The sequence below is a fragment of the Corvus moneduloides genome, chromosome Z (genome assembly GCF_009650955.1).
Source record: "Corvus moneduloides isolate bCorMon1 chromosome Z, bCorMon1.pri, whole genome shotgun sequence".
Classification (NCBI taxonomy): domain Eukaryota; kingdom Metazoa; phylum Chordata; class Aves; order Passeriformes; family Corvidae; genus Corvus; species Corvus moneduloides.
The window spans coordinates 48,960,805-48,970,887 of NC_045511.1; the positions used below are offsets into that span (position 1 = coordinate 48,960,805).

Here is a 10,083-nt window from a genome sequence, read left to right on the forward strand (position 1 = left end):
TCAAACACTGCCAAGCCAACCACTAAACCATGTCCCTAAGTGCCACATCTACACATCTTTAAATACTTCCAGGAATGGTGACTGAGCCACTAACCTGAGCATCCTGCTGCAATGCTTTACAAACCTTTAGGTGAAGAAATTTTCCCTAACAGTCAATCTGGCACAACTTGATGCCATTTCCTCTTCTCCTGCTACTTGGGAAAAGAGACCAATCCCCACCTCACTCCAACCTCCTTTCAGGTATCTGTAGAGAGCAATCTGCCTCAGCTTCTTTTTCAATACACAATTTCATTTGGTATTAAATGCCATATGAATAAACAGCTATCATTGTGACCTTTCTCTGCAAAGGCAACAACATAATGGTAATTTTTTTCATATAAAATCAGTACAAGAATATAAAATCCCTTTCCTTTAAATGACTTGAAGGACAATGAAAAGAGTCACTGAATTTAGCAGTTGGCCACTTGACTTTTCCCTTTACTGCTCTTCACTACTGACCTCTACAGCGTAAGACAAACTGAAAACAGTTTTATCACTGCATACTAATAAGCAATTTGCAATGAATGCACAATTGACTACTATTCTCCTTCTAGGAACATCCCCTCCCCCAAGCCCCCAAATTCTATTATGAAAAAGTCTAACATCACCGCTTCCCTTCTACCTATTTCAGCCCCGCTCCCTTCCTAATTTGGCAGCAAGTTCCACACCCAGCAATAAAATGCTGCTGAAACACCTCTGCAATTACGCCTATCTACTGTAACAGAACCATTTTAAAATTGTGTTTTAATCAGGCATATATAGCTATAAATTACATTTGATAAAAAAAAAAAAACTACACCGTGTACTGGAAGTACCTCACAGTTCCTTTAAAATAAAAGTTACGAAGTTTCCCATGACCATTTGCATGTTTTTTTCATTATTGCACACTACCACACCAAGGAACCACAGATGTTTTTGTTTTATGAGAGCATCTTACTAGCCTACGTGGCCTACCACACACACTTTATATAAACCACTTGAGCTAAGAAAAAGTTTTCATTACTGTCCTCAAGTACAGCAGTCCAGTAACGGCTGTATACAATACTGCCAGAAGTAAAAAACTGCCTTGTTAGCCATGCTTAATTGCTTCAGTAATCTGCTGAAACAAAATCTGTGTGAAGAGCATGCAGATCAGAATTTGCTGCTAATATTAGTAAAACTGATGATGTGGCAACTCTAGAAACTTTAGAAACAGCTGCTGGAAGAGTTCCGAGGGAAAAAAAAAAGCCACAATTCCTCAGAATTCTATCTCGCAGAGTATAAGTTTGGAAATTTCATAAGCTTTCAAAAGACTTTTTCCTTAGGACATTTACATGGTCTGTAAAAGAATGTCAGCAATTTAACACTTGAACTGTTTTAAGCAGAAATCAAGCCCTATGTAGCACAACTTCCTTCTTCTTCAAGAAACTGTTGTGCCTAGTATTATTTATTAGTAACACAACTAATGCAAGAATTTTTACATGCATTTCCACAGAGCTAAAATGACTGCTGCCAAGTATTCCACAGTTTAAGAAGAAAGCCGTGTTTGCTTTCCAACTTTGCTTAGACTTGTAATATACAGAAAAAACGTAGTGATTTGCCAGTATACTAAGAAATGAACTGATGGAAAAGATTAGCTATTTAGTTTTGAATTGTGTAGAAATTTATCTTTTCTCAGTTCTCATAACTTGTTTATATGCCTTTCGAAGACTTTAGACTGACTTTAGTGACATTTAAGAGACTGCAGAACCAGCTTCAAGGAAGTATTTAAGACCATGTGCAAGCCAGGGATACACAGATCTTGGCAGTGCCAACAGTCATTCACAGCTTCAATTAGACCACAGAGCATCCTAACACCCATACTTTTTCCTAAGTATCCAAGTGCTGGCCACTCTACCTTAAGAATAATTTTGAAGTGGTCACAGATGAACCTAAAGCTGGCTTAAGTTGACCAAGAGACAGAGACTCTCTGATACAGCTGAAACATACTGGCAGATAGCTCAGAAGAGTACAAGAACTGGTGTCCACCATTTGAGGAACAGCCTAGATGCTGGGACACTAAAGAGAACTGAAAAACCTAGGATAGGAGTCTAGGGTAAACACTTCTACTTCAAGAAAATGGCTTGGTCAGCATACTGTATAGGTGCTGGATGAAATAAGGCTCATAAACCAGTGAGAAAATAGCAAAAGAGAACTCATCTATAGACCAGCAAGAACAATTTTCTCAGGAGTAAAGAGTTCTGAGTTCCAGTTTTTCCTTTCAGGGAACTCATGTATTTTATACTAATTGTTGGATAAGCAGCCCTTGGAGCACTGCCAAGGACTTTTCCCACGGAAATGCTCCCACTGGTGAAATACATGACCAGGCTCCCCTCACTCCATAAAACTGCCCTTCTTTGCCAGACAGTAGCCCAGCAACAGTACTTGCTAATATTTGTGATCAGTGCACTCTGCTGGTCATCAAGATTCACAGGATTCAACTCATCTCAGACCGAGGGAACCTACACATCAGCTTTCTCAATTACTGGAAAGTTTTGTAACGACTAAGCCATTAAACTAAGTATTTTCCCCCATCAGACAGTGTCATGCCCTAAAAGACAAGACTATATTTTGGATTATGAGCATTAAGACATCTCACAGCTCAGTCCAATACCAGATAACTGGTCAGATGCCTCATTTCAAGTCTCACTTCCCCTCTATATGAAGACAGCAGACACAAATATTAAATTGCCCTAAGGGACTCTTTGATTACCACACAGCCCAGGTGATAGCACACAAATAGATCTCTAAGGGCAGCTACTTTATTTCAGTGAGATGCTGGATCACTGCACTGGACTGGCTGCCCAGTATTTCAAACTGTTTTACACACCGTAATGTCTACAGCACTCTGTCAGTGTTATTCTGAAAGTTTCCATCTAGGATTCTTTTTCATCAGTGTAAGGAAGGCTTAGGAACATACTTTAAAGTATCACAACATACCTTAGGTAATAGAAGCCATTTGGATCTTTGGATCTAATACACTAAAAACCTGAGTGCTCACATCAACTTGTCCATGATAGTGAAAAGCATTTTCAAAGAAAGCCCAAGAAGGCCCAAGTGTTAGCTCCCTAATTACTGCTGGAAACGCAACTCAAATATTACCGGACTGCAAACTTGTTCTTTTGCAACAGGTAAGAGACCATTTTTTTCCCCCTCTGATATACCCCGAGCCACATTTCCCAAAAAATAAACATAAACTTAGTAACATAGAAGAGACTGTATGACCAACTTCAAGAAGTATTTAAGATAACAAGTTAGGCAGGGATAAACAGGTTTTGGCAGCACCAGTATCCAGCCACAGCTTCAGTTTTGACCACAGAGCATCTTAGGCACCTATATAACTAGACATCACTGAAATTTTAACATTCTTCTTTCAAGCTGATTTGTAACTAGTCTCCTATGAACTTACTATGTAAAGCTATCAAGATTAGACAAACGTAAGGGGCTCCTTTGGCTTCCCCTTTGAACTTTCTAATTCTCCTGCCTTAACAGCCTTGATCACTAATTAATTTCTGTAACGAACACCAGCCGGACAGCATAACTACACATTATATATCACCCTATTTTAGGTTTTGCTAGTTCAACACCCTCCCCAAATCTTACGTTTATTTCACAGAAAGCCACTACTTAGAGATAAATACTTAAGATGAAAAACAGCACGTCTATCAGCCAAGCAACAGCTCACTCATGGTGGTGGCACAGTCCATCTCTCCACTTCTCCTCTGGTCCCATCCCATTCACTGCTGCTCCCACTCACTTGTAAGACCCTGCTACCTTCAATCTGTAGCTACCCTAGCAAAAAACTTCTTACGATCACCGAAGAGGGAGGCAAGACCACGTGGCTGGAATGGGTGAAGAGCAAGGAGAGTGAGAAGCCCCAGAATCAGAAGATGCAAGTCCGGATGCTCAAGAAACCACAGCTGGAGAATCGCACTCCTTCAGGGGCATGTCACATCTGTCTGAACTGCAAAGCAATTCTCCACAAAAAGGCGCTTCAATGTTAAAAACTGCCTTGGTTTCTATAGAATAAAATGTGGGGGAAAAAACAGACCATTAATAAACAAAATGTCTAATTTCATCCTAAGTCAACAAAAACACAGAGAGGTATATCACATCTAAGTGATAAGCTAGTCATACATAATGCTAAAGAAGGCCGAAAATAAGGAAGATCCTAAGTAACTGCAAATAAATACCACAGTGAAGTCTTAAACTCACTTTGTACAGAATGCTTCTTGCAAAAATGGTGATCATTCAAAGACTAAAAAAAATTTAAGTTAATTTTTTTTGGTATCAGTTCAAAAATATTTATACAAGCATGCTGGACCTACTGTATAAAATCCAGAAATATATAATACAGTAAAGACTAGCATGGTAAGTACTCAGATCTTTTACATTTAGTGCACCTTACAAAAATCATGAGGCAGTTCTCAGTTACAGAAGTCAATTCAGCTTCAGGAAGAATGAATGACCCACTCAAATTTCCCCCTCTCTAATCTTTCCTGATACTCCATTCAGACCACGTTCTCTTTACTGCTATACAGAAGCTTTGGTCACCAAAAATTATTTAATTATAAAAGGATGTACTTGAACTTTCTGCAATTTGTGAATGAAGGCATGTATAAATGCAATTTCAGTATCTTAGCTGTGTGTGACCACCTAAGGACAAACACAACATCTACCCATGCTACACCAAGACAACTCAGTCTTTATATAAGAATCTCCGAATATACGTTTACTTCTGTTTGACCTGTGATAAAAGAGACAAGATTACAGATACAGTTCTGTATAATTACTGAATTATATATAATTGAGTAATTAATTCAGCTATAACTCAAGACTCCAGTTTCAGACTTCCAGAGACTGTACGTCAGTCTTTCTTCATAAGGTCACTCCCCATGGCTTTTTCTCTGATTTTTTTCATTATCAGCCACGCTACTCATACTCAACTTTGCCATACACCAATCTAAATTCTTAATTCACATGTCCAGACTGCTTTCTAAATGTGCTATTCACCTAAACTGCTGCCCAGCTAAATCAGAGGACAGGATATCAGCCCTGAATCTAAAGAGTAGAAGAGCTAAGTGTTGCCACATAGAGTATCACAATACAAACTGTTGTACCAAAACACTATGAATGGAATTAATCACCTTGAGCTTCATTACTAAGCTCCCTACATAACAATTTTAATTCTGGACTTTGCTTGGCTGACTGAAAAATATGTGTGCACACACATCATTCTCAGGATATGGTTTTATCTTAACTCTACCTTTTAGGAAAGAAAAAAGAACAATTCTATCTTGGATGACAAGCATTGTGCAGACACCAGCTTTTATTATCTAAAACTCATAGCTCTGTAAATACCGAGAAAAATTATTTTGTCTGTATGAAATTAATTACTACAAATTTAAGAGAAAAATTCACCTGATACCAAAGTTTCCATATCCAATCAAGTTTGAGAAATTTGATTCACGTCCCACAGACAGAAATGACTTTCAACTCTATGAATTTGCTTTACATAATACAATACCTTACTAATATTCAACTTCAGCCATTACGGCATTCATGTAGGTATACATTAGAACACTTATTTTTAAAACAATTTATACAGACTTCATTTGCATTAGCTTAATGAGCTTTCTGCAGTGTAGCTCCTTGAGGTACTGGCAAACAGAGTATCATTCAAAGGAAAAAAAATAAAAAGAAGGGTAGGAAGAAAAATGTATTTGTTGCAATAATACAGTATTGATGGCAGATTATGACGGTAAAACCAGAACAACATAATTTAAGAAACAGAGGTTCTGAAAAAAACCCTTAGATATCTGTAGCTTCTGTTTCATACTATTGTATACTGCTGATCAACAAGGACAATTTTTCACATTAAATATGAGCTATCTCCCTTTAAACCTGCCCTTCTCTATGGCAGTTGATGATTATGTGCTGCCATCTAGCAAATGTTTCCAGAAAAGTTTAACTTTGGAAGCTATTCTGTGGCAAGACACCTGAAATTTCTTAGAAAGCTTTTCAAAATAGGAAACGTATTCAAGACAGCAACGAGTTTTTAAAATGATTCCTTCAGCCTGTATGCTTGTAAGAGTAAGCACAATAGGAGAATACAATTAGGCTTAATACAGACAACTCCTTCAAAAGTAAGATCATATGCAGTGAATATGGAATTGCAAAACTGAAATTTTCATTCTACGACTTATGCTTTCCTTTGCATCAAAGAATGCAGCGAATAGAAAATGATAATATTGCATTTTCTTCTTTCCCAAAAACTCTAGTCTTCACTGTTTCACTTAGTTCCAACTTTTTATGGTTTTTATTTCCTCTGCACCCACCCAATTCTCCCTTGGGCAGTAGTCAAAATGCAGCAATCCCATACAGTAATAAGATGCCTGAATTACGAGAGAATTGTAATTTCTTAACCCTTTTCAACCTCAGTTTTTCAGTCACACTGAAACTGTACCATGCTACTTACTAGCAGCAAGATGGCTTTCTAAAATTATTCGACCTTGCTGACTGTGGGTACTGCCAAGACCTTGCTTTTTTTCTGTTATTATCTAGGTATATATTCAGTTAAAGAAAGAGGAAGAAAATTTTTATATGCTTTTGGCACAAGTCCTACTTGTTAACATGGAAATAATGTGACACTTTGAAGCACTTACATTGCTATAAACAACTTTCCATGAGAAGAAAGATTAATGAAATGTCTAAATTTATTATTTGTGAATGAATTATTATGACTGGTCTCATATTATTTTCTGTCTTATTTCACCTCACCACAACAGTTGCAATTTCCTCTTTTCATGCTGGATCCTTAACACTGTACACTTACATCAAATGTCTCATTCATATAGTCACCTCAACAGTACAATATTTTTATTCTTTGTTCCTTATTAGATCAGAAGAGTTGGGACAATATTGCTCCATGGAGGTACTATTCTTTAAGCAAATTATAATTAAAAAATAAACAAAGCCCAACAACTTTTGAGGACTCTACTCCTTTCCAATTTCTCCAAAATTAGCCAGTGAGTTCAAAAGCTCTGAAAAAGCAGACAGACATCACAGTCCACTGTTTTTTTTTTTAAATAATTTTTTTAATAATAGTAATCATCATCGTCACCACTCAATCATCATGCAATTAAATGTCATCTAGTTTCAAAGCACATATACACTTCATGTAGTAGATACTACAGTACAAGTAAGTTTTTTTGACACTTGTAAGTATTTGTTTTGTTAGCTACTAATATGAAACATAAACCAGTAAGCAATTAAAAAAAAGGCCAATTAACATTAAGAAAAGTGCCAGTTTATACCACTGAGAAACACTGGTCTTAAGACTATTTGCTCTTCCTATAAATGAAATACGAATTGGTAAAAAAATTTTTGAAATCTTATCATCCTAGAATTTCTTAAGATTCCACCATTCAGCAGGACATGGTATTTTACGTTCATTAACAGCAGAAGTCTTTCTTCGCTAGAATTAAAACCTGAAATATGTAACGTAAGCATAACACAGCAGAATTTCATAGAACAATTTAGGTTGAAAGGGGCCTTAAAGATCACATGGTTCCAACCCTGCTGCAATGGGCAGGGACACCTCCCACTAGACCAAGCTGCTCAGAGTGCATCCAACTTCGCCCTTAAACGCCTCTAGAGACAGGGCAGCCACATATTCACAGGCCAACATACACTAGTGCCTCACCACCCTCACAGCATAGAACCTCTCCCTAATATCTAATCTAAATCTACTCTATTTCAATTTAAAGCCATTCCCTCTCGTACTATCTCAACATGCCTTCAAGAAAAGTCTCTCTCCAGCCTTCTTGTAGACCTCCTTCAGATACTGGACTCCTGTAAATCCAGCAAAGATAAACAAGTTTATAAGCTATATAAGTGTCAAAAGGTTGTCTCTGCAACAAATATCATCATACCTACAGTATAAAGCCTAATGGGGAAAAAAATCTGCACGATCCCTAGTACTGTCTGATTGCAAAAAGCTGAAGGTGCACAGTATAGAGCTGCTCTGTCATTTGCTTTCCCTTTGCAAGTTGCAACAATACACAAGGAAAGTTTATTTAACAGATTGCATTTTCAAAAATTATTCCTTTAAACATGGTCCTAAATAAAATTCCTCCATCTTGTCTACTAGAGGAAGATACGACTTTTACTCTTAAGACACCTTCTTAAAAGGGCATCTCTGGAACAAATACCCAGAAGGTATTGCTACAGAGATAGGAAATATCCAGGTATTGGTAAATAACTTATCTCTCTTTTTATGACTGATCACCACGGTAATTAATACAGCTCTGACACATACAAAAGGGCATCTGCATAGAAACGGAAAACACTTTTTAATCTATTCATGCTAGATCTCTACTCTAAGTCAGACTGATCTTCTGTCCCTCCGGAAGAGATGGCATCCAGGATTTTTCTCTGTCCTACCTTACATCTCAGATGGACCTATTATTACAGAGTGTCTACTTTCTGTAGAAACTCTGGTGAAAGCTACCTCCTCCAGAACTTACTTTCAGTTCCCTCTCAGGAGAAGGTTATGTTTGAAGTATAAGATGAAATGACATTCCCACTGTCCTTACTGAAATTTTCCAATGTTTTGTATAGAAACTCATTGTACTCTTTTTCTGAAGAACACCTCAGTCAACTAATGCTTCTGTTTTCATCCCTTGTTATATTAGCATCTTTGTGGTGAAAGACTATGAAACAAACTTGCATCAATCAGAAAAAAGTCCACGCTACAACAATGAATGAAATACCCTCTTCTTTCTTTGGTGATTTATAGGTGTATTTCAGTGTCAAATCACTCATTTCTGACCTTACCTTTGTTGACAGCAAGAACCAATAACTACTGAGTAAATATCTCTATTTTATGTACTATCAAACTTTTTCCCTGATGAAGAGGCTACATTTCACTAAATTCTTGACCAGGAAATCAACTCGGAAATCAACCCCTCTCCAAGTTACTACGTGCCTAAAACAAAGTAATTTTTGTTCTGCTGATAACAAATTGTAACCAAGCTGTTAATTATGAAGGAATTCTGGAAGAGTACAGTGCCAAGTGCAGGTGCTCATACCACATATGCTCAGCAGAACTGCCAGCTATTCTAAACTGTTGGTGCAACACCTAAAAAGAGATTGCGTTAGTTGTGTCAGGCTTATTGTGCACAATGATTTGCAAATGTGTAACCAAAACCCATCACAAGTGAAACACTCATAACCGAATTCAACCGAACCAAAATGTAAAGAGGAAAAACATATTCTGAAATAAATATGAAACACCAAACTTCTTGCAGAACAGGAAGAAGTTAGCTGTAACCCAGTAATTTTTCATTTTCAGTCCCTCCGTCTCCAAGAAAATAAGGCAACACCATATCTTTGCCATCAGAAGGCAGGCAGCTGGGGCTTTGGTGGGTCCGCCAGAATCAGCTGCAAAACTTCAATGTGAACACAAACACAGCAAGACAAGCGTGATGAAATGACACTCATGGGCAGGACGTCGCACGGAGGCACACGTGTCGAAATCGCACGGCATTCCCCTAGAAGTACATTAACTTCACAAGACGGACGTTTGTTTTCATCACAGTTGAGCGCCAGCACGATGGGATGCGCTTCCCCACGCCGAGGGAGGGCGGCAGCCACCTGGGGCCACATGGGGCCCTCCCTACCGCTCCAGGCGGCCACGTCGGCTGCGGGGAGGGTCGGCCCCGAGCCGGCTCGCTCGCAGGGCGATCCGCCGCCGCTGACCGCCGCGCCGGCCCTGACCCCGGCCGCCGCGGGGCCTTCCCCGGCGCGAGTCCCCCCGGCCCGTCCCCGCGGCCCGCTCCCGCCGGCGCCCCGAGGCCGCGGGTGTCTCACCTCGTTGTTGAGGTTCAGCACGGGAGCCATGGCGCCGGCGCCTCCGCAAAGCCCCGCAGGCCGCGCCGTGCCCGGGCCGCTCCGTGCCCGGGCCGCTCCGAGCGCTCCCCACGCCGCCGCAGGAACCGAAACCGCGCGCAGGCGCCGCGGGGC

General features: G+C 39.4%; 1 protein-coding gene across 1 annotated transcript in view; it reads right to left on the reverse strand.

Moving 5' to 3' along the window:
• The window catches only part of SRFBP1 (serum response factor binding protein 1), a 68,979-nt gene extending 58,909 nt beyond the window's left edge, over window positions 1-10,070 (reverse strand). The window contains exon 1 of the mRNA XM_032095281.1: window positions 9,931-10,070. Within this exon, the coding sequence (XP_031951172.1) occupies window positions 9,931-9,960 (30 nt within the window). The 5' untranslated portion in view covers window positions 9,961-10,070. The remainder of the gene's footprint in view (window positions 1-9,930) is intronic.
• Between the last annotated feature and the right edge of the window lie 13 nt (window positions 10,071-10,083).